At 42.8% G+C, this 14,894-nt stretch overlaps 2 protein-coding genes across 3 annotated transcripts; one reads left to right on the top strand and one right to left on the bottom strand.

Moving 5' to 3' along the window:
- On the top strand, window positions 1-10,134 carry ankdd1a (ankyrin repeat and death domain containing 1A). Its single transcript, XM_049031209.1, has 15 exons — window positions 1-168; window positions 1,378-1,481; window positions 2,395-2,493; window positions 4,083-4,181; window positions 4,327-4,431; window positions 5,474-5,572; window positions 5,740-5,838; window positions 6,376-6,474; window positions 6,670-6,768; window positions 7,017-7,115; window positions 7,401-7,499; window positions 7,682-7,777; window positions 7,888-8,089; window positions 8,719-8,850; window positions 8,978-10,134. Exons 1-15 carry the CDS (start codon window positions 135-137, stop codon window positions 9,037-9,039), a joined length of 1,527 nt encoding a protein of 508 aa, XP_048887166.1. The 5' UTR covers window positions 1-134; the 3' UTR covers window positions 9,040-10,134.
- A 119-nt stretch (window positions 10,135-10,253) lies between these two features.
- Window positions 10,254-14,710, bottom strand: spg21 (SPG21 abhydrolase domain containing, maspardin). Of its 2 annotated transcripts, none has more exons than XM_049031211.1 (9): window positions 14,599-14,710; window positions 13,755-13,819; window positions 13,363-13,524; window positions 12,902-12,982; window positions 12,641-12,786; window positions 12,417-12,525; window positions 11,967-12,074; window positions 11,710-11,850; window positions 10,254-10,797 (listed from the first exon to the last, which is right to left on the bottom strand). In XM_049031211.1, the coding sequence occupies exons 1-9, from the start codon at window positions 14,633-14,635 to the stop codon at window positions 10,672-10,674; spliced, it is 975 nt and encodes a 324-aa protein (XP_048887168.1). In that variant the 5' UTR covers window positions 14,636-14,710; the 3' UTR covers window positions 10,254-10,671. The 2 variants fall into 2 exon arrangements, with proteins under 2 accessions (XP_048887168.1, XP_048887169.1); XM_049031212.1 differs by lacking the exon at window positions 14,599-14,710 and adding an exon at window positions 13,935-14,567.
- Window positions 14,711-14,894: the final 184 nt, after the last annotated feature.

Raw genomic sequence — 14,894 nt, 5'->3', positions numbered from 1 at the left:
GATGTGCAACCAATTTAGCGGCTCTCTTCAACATTTTAGTTAGAAAATTCCTCTGTGTCACATTCCTCAACTGGGCTCCGAAAGAGAAATGCCCTTAATCTGAATCCCGTCTCCCCCCGCCTCCCAGCAGTAGAATGGACGACGATTTGGTGTCAGAGGATGATATCTGTAAGTGGCTGCATTGATTAATGTCTCGATCGCAATAAAAACGATACGGATGTTTTATAATGTATCATTTGCCTCTGGATCTTACGGAAATTTTCATCTGACCTGCTGACCGTATCATAATAGTGGGCTGCGATGATACACCCAGATGGCCGAAGTCTTATTAACTCTGATGTTGCTTATTTCAGCTCACAGTTGAAACAGTATAATTACGTATTTCAAGCATTTCTTCGATGTCAACATAACATAAATCATTCGCGTAATCTAAATACAGTATGCCAATTATGTCACCAATTTACAATCGAAACATGCATGCGTTTTTGTACGTTTGAGATGCAAATTTTAAAACTACTTCAGCGTGTCTTGGGTTTAGAAACTGGAAAACGACAACAAAGTGCATGAAAAGAACGCTGATAATTGGATTACTGTGAATTATGTTTCGCAGTTAGAAATTTAGAAAGAAACAATAGTATTTATCTTAGTTAATCCTGATCTACTTGGTCTCGTTTGCCATTGATATTCCTTGGTCTCATGTTCAGTAACGGAGTTCAAACCGCCTTCTTTGGAAGTTTTGCGGTAGCAAACCTGATATTTTACTGTCTGTTGTTTCACGCCGGATTTCCTGTTAAATGAATAAATCTGCGTTAACTGAAATGTAGCAGTAATTCTTCCCACTGTTTCTTATGCATTCACTTATTTTTTCTTCCGATTAATGGGTATCTGTTTAGCCCTGGTACTTTATGAAAAACGGGTAGTGCTGTAAATATTTCAGTTATGAATGGCTGGTAAATATGTGTCAGACTGTAATACGCCATGAAGCGTCACGTTACGTTTATTTGCAGTACTATAATTAATTGCTGTATTACTATCGGCCTATGCATCCTCTGTACCACTGATCCAGCAGAGGGTCGCACCGCTGTATTGACGTTTCTTTTGTAAAACAGCTTAGATTGTAAAGTGATATCACTATGACGGTGTACCGTGGAAAGACGGACTGTTCTTTAAGCCTTTTGTATACGGAGTTACGAGGAAAATTCACCTGATTGCTGAAAGAACGACATCAGGGAAATGGAAAGTCAGCCTGTTATTATTGTGAGCAGTAATAAAAACCGCTCAGGTTTGTAAGTGTAACTGTGCTGTGAAAACAATAATTAAATGCAGTCCTTTTGAACTAATTTTTTATTCTTAAAATGATCTGTTTTCTCCTTTCAGTGCTTCGCTCCGAAAAAGAATTTCACGATGCTGCCAGAAGAAACGACGTGGAAAAAATGCAGGAGCTCATTAGAAAAGGCGTGGACGTCAAAGCCAAAAACAAAGTGAGTATCTGACGGGTCCTAAGCTGCTTCCAGCCCATTACGTTCCATTTACTCCTTTAAAGTTAATGTATGGTCGTGTTTAAATCTGACAAGCATGTCGCAGGAAGCCCTGTGCTTTCAGCCTTGAGCTGCTCAGATACCCGTTTCCCGGAGCCCTTTCTCTGCATCCGCTCCATGTACATTCTGTGTATATTGCTTAGCTTGGGAATTTTATGTAAAAAAAATATGGCGTCCCGACTAACTTTAGCAGAGCTTTAGAACGTCACCTAAAGACCATCTAAATAAACGTAAGCAGACAGTCCGTTAAATACTAGAAAAGAATCTGTACCTTGGTAAATCGATTTGCATACTGTGGTTATTTTAAAGCATTTTTTTACACCGCTGAAATAGGACAGGGTGTGAAATTCAGAGAAATTTACAGAGACACATTTGCCATTTACTCTTAGCACACAGGCTCAGAGCAAATGGCACCGTTTGTGTAATTAAATATAGAGGCATACTGAGGATCCGTGGATGAGATTTGATGAATAATATGAGGAAATGGTGGTTAAATCATGTTTTGTTTTCCTGTTTTACATTAGACTTGGAGGAAGGGCATTGCGGGTCATTTGCGAACAGGATGTTGTTCTCATTTTCCGCTAAATGTCCGTTTTGAGTGTTTTTCCTCCTTATGGCGTTAGGGCAGTCTGGTCATTGTGCTGCTTTAAAATAATCTCTTAATTAATATTTTTTTTCTAAATATGACATAATGGTAGTTATGTTATGTCATATTAATTAAACGCAAATAGCGCAACAAATGTAACTGGATCTCTGGTTACTAGCGATGATCACCACCCAGACGCTGACGTGCTTCATTCTCGGACCTCATTCCGGGTTGGTTCTGTTCACCTGCTGGTTCTGGATCCCATTGCAGGTCGGTAGGAAGGCCCTGCACTGGGCGGCAGGGATGGGAAATGAACAGGCCCTGCGCTTGCTGCTGGACCACGACACTGAAATGGACTCCGAGGACGTCGTAGGTGTCCCTGCCAAACCGATGGAAAGAGAGAACCTTAGCTGATGTCCTACATGCTCGCCTACTTGTTATCTAATTTATTTACTTTGGTTACCAAGGAAACATTGTTATTCAGTGTGACGGTTCTGGCTCTCAGTTTTATGCTTGTTGTGTTTGTACAGCCATATATAGGTGTAGAAATTCGGGTTGAGTACTACAGTAACTAAACAGGAAGTCTAAAGCAAACAAGGTAGAGCGACATCACATTTCGAATCAGTTGTCTGTTCCCTTTGGTGAACAAGAAAAGCATTTTTCATGCAAGTTATGTATCGTGCGCTTTTAACTTCTGTGGGAGTCGTCTTCTGCGAACATCTGCAGGTTTTGGGTTGCCTTTCTGTTACCTTTCTGGTTCCTTCCTGGAGAATCCAATACAGTTCTGTGCTAAAAACTCAGGCAGTCAAAGAAAATGATGTTTATATGACCATTGTGTTGATGGTATGACCTAGTATAACCTCTGCTAATGTTACCCCAGTATTTTCAGTCACACCCCTGTGTGTTTTGTGTTGACCACCAGCATTCCACGTTTGGTTAATCAATAACTTGTCGAGCTACTTTACTTAAATGATTAATTGAGCTGGTGGTGAATTTTAAGAAACACAGGGAATGGCTGAGGAGAGGTTTGGCCATGGAAGCCGTCGTTGTGCATCTAGCCGTCCAACAAGACATTAGTAACTTTTTGGAGAACAGAAGAAATAATTTTCTTACCATTAATTTCTGTCTATTTTGACGTTTAAATTGCATTTTATTTTGAGCAAATATACACGCACTACCCAGAGAAATAACTAATAATTGCATTTGACTGCCTAAGACTTTTGCATAGTAATATGCGTCCATAGTGTTCTGCAGTTTCTCACACATTTCCACTGTGGTAAGATACTTGCATTGAATGTAGGAACGACAAAAGGCTTTATTTTCCAGTTGAACAAATGCATTTCAATTTGTTTCTTTGCTGGTCCCTTCTTGCTCCCCTTAGTTTGGGGGTCACTGTGCAGGGTCAGCGAATGTGTGGCCCCCCTGGAGGTGGGGGTGCCTTGCGTGCCTTTCTCAAGGGTCCGCGGACATGTCACTGCTCTACGGCGGGTGGGGCTTAAATCTGTGATCTTCTGATCCCAGGCACAGAAGCTTAGTTCTCTGAGCCACTCTCCACCCCTCTCTTGGGTTTTCGGTTGGGCCTTTTGGCTCATAAGCTCAGAGTGTGGACAGGACGCGTCAGAATGGGGCTTCAGTACACAAAGAGAGTCACCCACAGCTCAAAAGGCAGGACTGAGCAGTGCGTCCCACAACACAGCTTAATACCTAATGTCATGCACATGGCCAACATATTGTGTCTTTCCTCTCTTAATGCACGAGATCTTGTTGTGCATGAGATTATACTAAGAAAAAAAAGCTTTCTCTTGTATAATGCACAAATATTAACACACAGCTACTCTCTGGGGAGCATTAGCAATATTTACTGGTTTGAGTTGATGTGATGTTAACCTGTATCACTGGGATTTTGCATGGTCAGCAGTTAATAATCTAGTTAAATATTTATTGTCTGTTGTATCCAGTTTGGCATGAACGCCGTGCTGCTTTCATCCTGGTTCGGTCACCACAAAATCCTGCAGATCTTAGTGGCTTCAGGGGCGAAGCTGAACTGCGAAAACAAGGTACGTTGCTTTGTCACCATGACGACCAGCGCGCGATGCTGCCAGCCATTGTTGCTCTTGGCACAGCGTTACGGAAGTATGCCTGAGTCTGCGGTCGTCCTCGCTGGCTCTTATTTCCTGACCGTGGGTGCTTTCTGTCTGGCAGAACGGATTAAACATGCTGCATTGTGCCGCACAGAGGGGTCACATAGGTGTCATGCAGTTCATCATGGAAGACCTGGAGGATGTGAGGCTCGACAGAGTGGACAAGGTGGGGAAGGAGCCGGCCGTGGCAGGAGTGTGATATTCCCCCCCGCAGGCCTGAGGAGAATAAGCAGTGGCGTGGATGGATGATGTGATATATTCTTATCACTACTGTAGTTGCTGCTCACACGAGTGGCGGGCTGGTGATTCGTCATTTCGTGTTTGTGTTTGTCCTTCACTGTCAAAGTGATGAATAATTGACATCAGCATTGTCCTCATTTGTTTGAAGTACGAGAAGATTGATGCGCCTGATAACAGACACTCTACCATAAAGTATACTAACAGATTTTTTTGTCATGTTTATGCGATCAAATATCTGGCAGTATGTCGCTCTTGATGTATATGGCAGTTGTGATTGGCTGTCCACATAGTAGTGAAAAATGATTGGATGACACTGCATGGGGGGGGGGGGGGTGGATACCCTGTGACTTTAATGTCCCCAACAATACACTGCTTGTTAGCAGTACTGTGAAGTCACTTGTAATTAACTTGGTAAGTTAGGATAACAGTCAGTATCGGTGTTGCATCTCAACTCTATAGTTGGAAGCAGGAAGATGGATGGACGTTTTGGGCTGTTGAATTTGTATGGGTTTGTGTTGAATTATGTGGAATGCAGTCATTTTGCAGTCCTATTGAATTTTAATGATATGTAAGAGTCTCGTGATGGGGTGGCATAGTGTAGTGGTTTGCACTGTTGCCTTATACCTCTAGGAGTCTCCAACATGGCTTCATTGGGGGGTTTCCTTCAGGCATTCCGATTTCTCCTCACAATCTAAAAACGGCTAATATAGGTTAATTGAAGTTACCAGAGGTGCGTGTGCCCTACGGTGACTCCATCCTGGGTTGTTCCCTATCTCAGGCCTATAGACTCCCTGTGACCCTGAATAGAACACGCAGATATAGAAAATGGATAGATGGGGATTTGTAGTAGGGTTTTATTTATTTTTTTTTAAAAAGTGGCAAAATCTCACAGTTGGGTAACAGTTGCTGTTAGCGACCATCGGGTGATTCACTGAATTACCATACTTACCACTCGTCTTCTCCCTCAGTCAGGTAAGACGGCCCTACACCTGGCTGTAGAGCATGGGCAGCTTGAGGTGGTGGAATACCTCATTGGGTTTGGCTGTGCCCACGATATCAAGGACAAGGTATACCTCTTTGGTTCCTGGCAAATATATTGACCTCCATTGTTTTAATTTAGGATTCAGAAAAGGCCTAAATGAAATGATACCGTGTGAGAATGGGTCAGAGGTGGGCACTGGAAGTAAGGGACAAGTTCACCGAGATGGCTGGTTCCACTCTCACCTTCTGGCAGGAGATGAACACTCCATTGCATCTGGCGGCCAGGAACGGGAACATAGAAGTTCTGCAGAAGATCGTGGAGACTGGAGTGTCTCTGGACGAGAAAAATGTTGTGAGTGGAAGGCTTGGGAGCCAAGGGTGAAATCTGGAGACAAGTGCGAGTGAAGAACATTTCATATGCATGTTCTAGATGTGCCTGAATGACACTCTACCCTTGTGTCAGTCGTTGAATGTACAGTCTTGGAATTTGTCAGCTGCCAAATGGTTGTGAGACGACATGCAAATGTGCATTGAACAGATCTGGTGTGTTTCTCAATATGCGTACTTGACTGTACTTGTGTTCTTGCGTATCCATTTTACGTCATCTTCCATCGCCAAAGACCAGTTCCAATACTCAAGAACAGAAGTATGAAGGATGGTAAAATCCTTGGATGTTGCTCTTGCCCAATCCCAAATATCAAGGATACATTAGCTGCATCCTCACCGTACGAGACCAATCCCATGATTCATTGCACCCTAAGTTCATTCTTGGGAGGCAAGTTAGCAATCCGCTCTTGCCAAGACCACAAGTATGATCTTTGCGTTCTTGGTATTGAAAAACACCCCTGATCTTATGTGGGGAAAATGACACTGTGTTTGCGCACTTCAGGACGGATGGGCGGCCTTGCATTTCTCTGCCGACGGAGGTCATTCAGACTGCGTCCGGCTACTGCTGCAATCCTGCAGTGATGTCAATGCACTCACACATGCAAGTTCCATATATTTACATATGAATCTGTATATATTAATAAACCGTTTATACAAATATTTGTACAATTTAGATACCCATCTAAGTGTCCTTAGAACGTCTGGTTTCAAATAGTCTTGTTTGTTCATTTTTAATTATAAATATTACTTAACATTATCCATTACCCTTGTATTTTCATTATTTTTGTTTTTTCAGAGGAGTATGAATGCTCTCCATTTTACAAGTCGACACGGTCATGTAACGACAGCGAGACTATTAATAGAGGCCGGAATCAACGCAGACTCCTTGGACAGTGTAATTATTGACGCCTATCCATCAATGTCCTTACTAACGTACTGACTTATAAACAGTCAGTGTAGGGAGTTTAATGATGCATGTCTCCAGTGAACATGGAAAGGGAGATTACTGTCTGGCTTCATTTGAGAATTAACATGGTTCTCTAATGAAATCTACAGTGCCGGAAATACAAACAGAATAGCGTGCGCTAATGCTAAAGCGACCGATGAGGTTCAGGTGCCCCCCCCCCCTCAATATCTCCACAGCAACAGACCACGCCTCTTCACATTGCCGTGCTCAACAACCATGTGGAAACAGTGAGGCTCCTGATCGATGCAGAATGTGACCTGGATGCTTGCGATGGTGTGAGTTCATCTCTCGGGACACAGAAGCGAGAGCTCGCTGAACTCCTGGGAACAATTATCTGTAGAAGTCAGATCGTCAGCATTCCTAAGATCTTGCCATTAGGATCTTCATTATTCATCACTGCCATTCTGTGTCAAGTTTATATATTAAAGTTACTGGTTGCTTGGCGAGTTATTCACCCACTGATTCTGTTTTATGCACTGCACGTTCATTATTTGAATGAGAGTTTTAGTTTCGATCGAGGGAAAAGCGCTTTCTTAAACCTGAAGTTTTATGTCTTACAGAGGCAGCAGACCGCTTTGCATATAGCAGCGGAGTTCGGCCGACAAGACATTGCCGAGATGATCCTTATCGCAGGAGTCGACCTCAGACTCCTTGATAAGGTACTTCAGGAAGTGTAGGGTAGCGCCAAGGTCTGCTTTATTTACCTTTTATGGTAAACTGTGCATATCGAAGATCAACTGGAAGGACAAATGGAGGACAGAGTTGTGTCGAGTACAGATGTTTATTCATGGAAAATGTTTTCCTGCAAATTCATTACAATGATCTGTCTCATCTTGCTCAGCAAGGGAAGACATCTTTGGATGTTGCAGCAAGAGGAAACCACATCAGTTTGGTGGACATGATAATCAAAGCAGACAGATTTTACAAATGGGAAAAGGTACGTGTGACACTGAGCGTGACGTAGTTCTTCTTTACGAAACTCTGTACTTATTTTGTTACTGAGTATCGTAGATTGTGATGTTACACTTTTGTATTTTGATGCGTCAGGACAACCTGAACAGCGACTCGGACTCCTGGGCGGAGAGGAACGTGACCTTCAAGCAGGACCACCGAGTGGAGACCAGCCACATCCGCTCAGTCTTGTGGAGGCTGGCCACCGAGTACCTGAAGCAGGGAGAGTGGAAGAAGCTGGCGGAGCAGTGGAAGCTGACAGATGCACACGTCCGGGCTATAGAGCAGCAGTGGACCGGTGAGGGTCCGGGCCTAGCGATGGTCAGCCCGGTCAAGGAAACACTCGAAAGACTCAGAACATGAAGGTGGCGAGCTTCCAGACAGGGTGTAACTCAAGTATACCAGAAGTGTGCTTTTGTATAATTCTTTCATCTACGTCTTTATTTCCTTGAATAATATTAATATTAAATAGAACATGATAACCAAAATGATGACAAAAATAGACATCTCAAAAAGGCATCTTTCAGAGGAATTTCAGTCAGTCACACCCTTTTAAAAATAAAACAAGGAGAGTAAAGTGGTATAGCAGAGCGACGTATCATCTGCAGAGGACCGTTCAGTTACGTTTCCGTAGACATTTCCAACATATTAGTAACATCAGAACTCATTAATCTACTTATAAAGGGGCCCTAGATCTTTTCATAAATGGTTTGCCTGTCCCTGTGTATGTATTTTGTTTCGACAAACATATAGCCAGCTCATAAACCATTTACTTTAATATACATTTTATATACTTTTTTTTATAAACAAAACCAGCAACTTAGGTTACTGGAAATAACAAGCAAAAACATAAGATCATTTTGCTGAATGTTTATTCTTGTAGTAGTTGGAAAATCGAACAGTGGAATTTTTTTTATATACAAAAAGGTACAAAAAGCTACAAGGAACACGGACACCGATTGCTGCTCATCTGGTTACACGGTGTGACTGTGGCCGGGGAAAATCCAATCAAAGGCTTGTATGAGGCCCTGGTGGCCGTCTCTAGGAGAGACCTCGCAGGTGAGAAGCAACCAATCACGTGACCCTCCCACGTGATGATCTCAACAGTCACTGTGTAAAAGTCACGACAACTAGAAATGTGTTTTGATAGAAATGTTTTAATATGTTGCTGTTTATTTTTCAACAGAAAGTATCCGACAAAAAGCGAATGCAGATTCAGTTTCTCCGAAGAAATGCACCACCATGTAAAAGAGACTCCCCGAAAACCCGCAGGCTTCTCCACCAGTGTGGTGAAGCTCCGCATGTGTTTTCATCAACCGCAATCGGAGCGGATGCACTGAAGTTCGCACAGAGCACGTCCTTAAAAGCGGCACAATTCCTTTGCCAACTTGTTTGCACAACTATGGAGGGAGACGGAGTGAATCTGACAGACGTGATTCAGGCACGGAGGAAATGCCTTTGGACGCACACTATTCCCAATCCCTGAAACAAACTTTGAGAGCACAATGAGAGCAGCTAAATACCATTTTATTTTCCTTTTACATACAGAGACGTTTGTGTATCTTCCCAAATGGCGAACATTTAGCCCCAGTCAATTGGTGTAGTCCTGACACGGGACTCGTTACACAAAACTGGGAACATATTAGTCTCTAATTAGCCAAAGTGAGATGTTTTTTTTTTTTTTTGGAGAAAGCAGCACCAGCCACTCCTTGGAGTACGGGGGGGGGGGTGAATTAAGGCTGTGTTCAAGGCCCCAGTGCAGAAATCACTCTGCTGAACTGAAACCAGTGACCTTCTGATCTTAGTCACGGGAGCCAAACCCAATGAGCCACACGGCGTTTTACTCGCCGTCTTAAATTGTCTTTTGTATTTTCAAAGCTCAACATGCATCCTGCATCGCAAACCCAAAATCCAGTCCCGCGTGGTATGTCATCCCCAAGCCCTCGGGCTGGGGGGGGGGGGGGCGCAGTTACGGCATTGCAGCCAAACACGCAACAGCCCACAAACACCTCAGGCACAGAGGCAGAAATGCAAAAGCCGACGTTTGGCTTCACTGCCTGTGGGGCGAACGCTACAGACAGACAAATTATTCATTACTCTGGCATTCCATTTGTTTTATTTTTTTACTTGCAATGTTGGAATGAAGTACATCTGTGAAAGCAGTCTTTTGTAAAAAGACATCAATGGCAGGGGATTAAACACTAAAAACAATTGTTTTACTTTAAAATACAGATTTTAAATGCTGTATTCTGTGTGCAAAATCTCTTACGCATCACAAAATTTTTTGACTTAAGTGTACCTAAATGGTATTATGTCAAAATAAAACATTTTATACATTTTGAACTGTAAGTATTTTTGCTGGGGACAGATGAAGTTACAAAAACTCATTTGTAAAAATCAGTGCAGTCGTTTGGATTCAGTATAACAACTAAATGAATAATCACGCAAGCCTGTAGAAATCATAGGTGTTTAACAAAATCTTTAATATTTTGTTTGGTTGTATTCCTCAAAGAGCAAAACTCGGTTCTCTTAACTCATCGATAAATATCTGACATATCAAAAACACCACAATGAAGGAAAAAAAAAAAGTGCAAATTGATTGCAAACATAAGGCAGAAAAGGTACAAAAAGTCGGCATTTTCCGTAAACAAATTCATGTACCCTGTCTAGTTACTAAAATAGCATTTTTCTGCAAAGTAAAAATAGGCTCTGGGACTGTTTCAGGGCAGATTGTATCCGATACTCCAGGAAAAAAAACGTCCGAGATCCACCCTGCAGAGGTCGCACGTTGATGTGCCTCCAAGCGCTGGATAAGGACCAGCTCGTCAGTGGGATCCTGGTGATGTCAGACACGGCCACAGCGGCCCGACTTCCCGCCCCCTACGGATCCTCTTCGCCGTCCTGACCTGGGCACAGGCTTGCCCTCCGCACCTCCAGCTCAGCCGCGCTCACCATGGCTGGGTTGATGGCCGCGTATCGGGTGCCATGGAACTGCCGCAGATGGATCTGAAACATACGTCGAACTGGTGAGGAGGGCGGGGCCACATGCCGCAAGCCCACCAGAGGATGAAGCGCGTCTGTCATCTGGCCTTTGCCTGGGGGCTGCGCGCATGTGCGTGTTCCTGCAGGTGTGTGTGGGACAGTGCAGGGAATACAGCCTTGTTGTTTATCCATACATGTCATCTTCCAAATGTACAGAATGTTCATTTCAGTGCAGACTGCCCAATGAAGAGCGATAAACTCATTTGTTTGTATAAGAAACAGATTCAGAACATCACAGCTTTAATTATTCCGAGCAAATGTAGTTAAGATGGAAAATTAAGTTAATCCCATTTAGTTCCTCCAGTTTAAACTGACCGGTAACCCTGTGTTGCAAATATTCTAGAGAATCACTGAAGGAAAATGTGACGTTCAGTGTAAACTCGCTCACTGAGCAGCAGGCAAAGCTGACATTAAATGAACCCTGAAAAGGCATTAGATAAGCAGGCCTGCTTGAACAGGTTACTCTACAGAATATGCACCCAGAAAATCTAAAAAGGCTGAATTTTCAGTTCCCCCCGAATAAAATCATTTCCTTTATAATACATCAACTTCACGGAGTTTCCAGCTCAGTAAACGCAGGACATTCCGTAAATCATGGCAGTCATTTGTTTATTGGGGAGAAACTCCATGGAATCACAAACACACACGCACGCCTTTGTCTACAGAAGACTCAATGTAAAACAATGACCCAAATTTTTAAATTGACTAAAATGCTGAAATTCGTCATCATTCAACAAAATATGGAAGCTTGTCAGCAGGGCCAAGTGGCACGCTTCAGGCTGTTAAATCTGATTAATCCTGCTAAGAAGCATTTTAATTTTAAAACGTACAACAAACATTCACATCTGTGAGACTTTCTCCGGACGTTATACTGACCTGTATGTAGAGGTTGACCTCGGCACTTCGGCAAAGATACGGGAAATTGCCGCCGGTTTTGAGGTGAGCTCTCCTGGCGTTGGGATACAGTTTATACATCTCCTCTTTAGCTTCATGTGAAAGTGCACTCTGATCGAACACCTGAAGAGACGGCAGGGTCCGGCCGCAAACGGTTACGGGCGAGACCCAGTGTGACAGAAACCTCTGAGGTCCCAGCAAAGGCTGGGGAGTCGCAATGATGCCGGAATTCTACTTACATCCATAATGGTCACAGCTACGTCCTTTATTTTGTGAGGCTCCACGTATGAATTCTGGCAGTTAAGTGTCAATCGGGAGGCAAGCTCACTTTGGTTCAGACTCTCCAACTGGCATCAGAGCCAAAAAGGCAAGAAACGAGAGAGACAGAGAGAGAGAGATCGTCTTCCAGTCAGTCGGGAATGTGTGAGACACGTACTCTATCTGGTTTAGAACAAACACTTTATAAACGACTAATTTTCCAACCCTAACCAATTCTAATTAGCGATCAGTGCTTCGGCCATCTGGTCAACCTCCAACATTAACTTTGGACATTTAAAAGGAAAGTATTAAATGCAGGAAATACTACTATTATGGAGGCATTTTGCAGTAGCATAAAATGTATCACATTTTTTCTGAACATAGGAAAAAAAAATAACAAAATAGGACGACTAAGACAGGGTATTTCTAACCCGGTCAACCATGAAGTCAATGGCACCCGCCATTTTCGGATCGAGCGGTCCTTTTGCAAAGTTCCCCAGAACGATCTTCTTTAATATGAAGGCAGGCATCAGCCAAAAGCTGAAACAGGAGGGGGAAAAAAAGGAAGTTGTTATAAGGTCTGCGGGGTTCGGTATGCAGGGGATCACATGCACCGCAGCTCAGCACGGCTCTGCCAGGCAGACTAACACCGTACCTGTTTGCTGTCCATGTTTGGTTAAAGATTGAGGTATCACTGAAGGAGTTGCACAGTATGAGGGAGTGCACCCTGGGAGATTTGTACGTGCACTCGGCAAACTTCTGCGCCAAAAATCCCCCCAAAGAAGCCCCAAATATATGAACCTGTGACAGAGAAATGTATTAATCCACTGCAAAAACACCTGTTAAGAAGCATTAATGACACACATGAATCAAAAGTTTATAGCAAGATAAAATGTATGCGTTCAAAATAGCAAACCTTATCTAGCTGCAGGTGATCCAGCAGTTTCCTGAACCCGTCACAAAATTCCAGTATATCCCAGTAAACTGGATACTGGAGCTGAAAGACAACAGCAGTATGAGTTACATTATCCAGACTTTTCAAAAACTATGACCATGGATACAGGGGAAGAAAATTGACCATCGCTTAATTCAACAATTGTAAATCAACCCACTGATATTATATTACATTAGAGAAAATGTTTGTAGAACAATTTCAACCTTGTATTAAACCACACCAATCTTACCAAGAAAAGCGCAAGTACTGCACATATACCATTTATATGGAATAGCAGATGAATGTGTGGGAAAAAGACTTCAAACAGTATAAAAAATAGGGTATTACACTGTTTGAAGTCTTTTCTCCACACATTCATCTGCTATTCCATATCCAACACAGTGAGGAACGTGGAGTCACCCCCCATCCCAAGTAGTACTCACCGAAATGACTCTGTAGCCCCAGCCAGTAAGGGCCAGGATCTGCTGGAAGAAGACCTCTGCCGTCCCGCTGACTGGCGGCAGGAAGATAATCGGGCATCTGACGCTTTTCGGACCCGCGTCGTACAGCGACCACACCTTGCTGTCATCGTCATCCACTATGATCTAGCGTGAGCATCACGGACGGACGTCCGTCAGAAAAACGAAAGTCACAATGTGAAACGCCCAGACCCATTACTGGATCTAATTGTATACAGATCATAAAATAACGCTTAAAATCCACTGCGATTACGCTTAAAATTAGACAGATACAAAATACCTAGTGCACGATATTCTAGTTACACTTTATACAAGCGTGCGAAGTCTGCTGAAAAAAACGCATGAAGGCATCTTACTCTTTTCAGAGGGACGGTGCTTCTGAACCAATTGTAGTCAGGGGACACTCTAATCTCCTCCATGGCTAGGGCAAACAAACCATTAAAGTTACCATTTACACGAACTTCAGTTCATCTGTATCAAACATGCCACACCTGCCCCTAGTTTTATTTTGCTGGTCTTTGACCCCCTTCATTCACCTTGCAGATTAAATTACCACTTTCGTCTTTATTACGCCTTTATTGCGGTTTAAATACGAACTTTTGAGTACAAAAAAAAAATTAAGAAGTAAAAACCAAATCAAATGCTTTCATTTCAGAGAAACTGATTTCATTGTTTCTGCCGAATGAGGAGTTTGTTTCTGGGTTAAAGTCGTTTTTCTTAGTTTTACAGAAAATCGACACGCTTAGTTATGAAGTAAAGGGATAATTCAAATAAACTAATTTTTTGCTGAAACGTAGAACATGGACTGTTAAAGCATGTCACAGGTAAAGAAAGAACCCATCAAGCGTGATAAAACAAACTACTGAACGAATTTTGGTCTTTTAAATCGTAAAAAATAATCACGCCTGGTGAAGCTCAGCTGCAGTTATCTTGTTAAGTAAAGACATCGACTTGGCATGCGTCCTTACTAGCTACCAGCTTACACATTTAAAGGATAGCTGTCTATTGTTGCGTTTCTGCATTTTTCACAAACTTGGATCAATCCGTTATAATGGCACGCTTCTTAGCTCTTTAATTGTGCTGCTAAATCTAACCTCTTTGACTGCACCCACTGAATCGGATGACTAGTGAATTACATAAGACAGCATCTGCAATGCATTCGCGGATTCGAAATAAAAAACGTAGTAATATCGTGTGTACTTAGGATATCAGCCTGAGAAGCACCCACGCCTGGCATCAAACTAGGTCATTTTTCTCGCCCTCTTCCACTTGGTAAGCCTAAGTCACATGATTGATCTTAAATTAACTTCCGCGATTCGTATAAGTCCCGCCTTCTCATAAACGCCACCCATAGTGAACCCCAATTACAAAGCAGTATTCTTAACCGACTTCCGCGATGTGCGGATGACGTCATTATTGTTAAAGGAATGCAGAAAACATGCACGTACAGATCTTGATCTGCTATGAAAATAATCCTATCCAACCAATTCTGCATA

The sequence above is a fragment of the Brienomyrus brachyistius genome, chromosome 11 (assembly GCF_023856365.1).
Source record: "Brienomyrus brachyistius isolate T26 chromosome 11, BBRACH_0.4, whole genome shotgun sequence".
NCBI lineage: Eukaryota > Metazoa > Chordata > Actinopteri > Osteoglossiformes > Mormyridae > Brienomyrus > Brienomyrus brachyistius.
Note: the sequence above shows the minus strand (reverse complement) of the source record. Positions and strands in the feature narration are given on the sequence as shown.

What these genes read in the sequence shown, in the direction of transcription:
- ankdd1a (XM_049031209.1), top strand. Translation starts at nt 135, where the DNA reads ATGGACGACGATTTGGTGTCAGAGGATGATATCT. An exon ending in AAATGGACTCCGAGGACGTC is followed by an intron (nt 2,494 to 4,082) that starts GTAGGTGTCCCT and finishes TGTTGTATCCAG; the next exon opens with TTTGGCATGAACGCCGTGCT. An exon ending in TATAGAGCAGCAGTGGACCG is followed by an intron (nt 8,090 to 8,718) that starts GTGAGGGTCCGG and finishes ATATACAAAAAG; the next exon opens with GTACAAAAAGCTACAAGGAA.
- spg21 (XM_049031211.1), bottom strand. Translation starts at nt 14,635, where the DNA reads ATGCCAGGCGTGGGTGCTTCTCAGGCTGATATCCTAA. An exon ending in TTCTCAGGCTGATATCCTAA is followed by an intron (nt 13,820 to 14,598) that starts GTACACACGATA and finishes TGTTTGCCCTAG; the next exon opens with CCATGGAGGAGATTAGAGTG. An exon ending in GCACCGTCCCTCTGAAAAGA is followed by an intron (nt 13,525 to 13,754) that starts GTAAGATGCCTT and finishes TGCTCACGCTAG; the next exon opens with ATCATAGTGGATGACGATGA.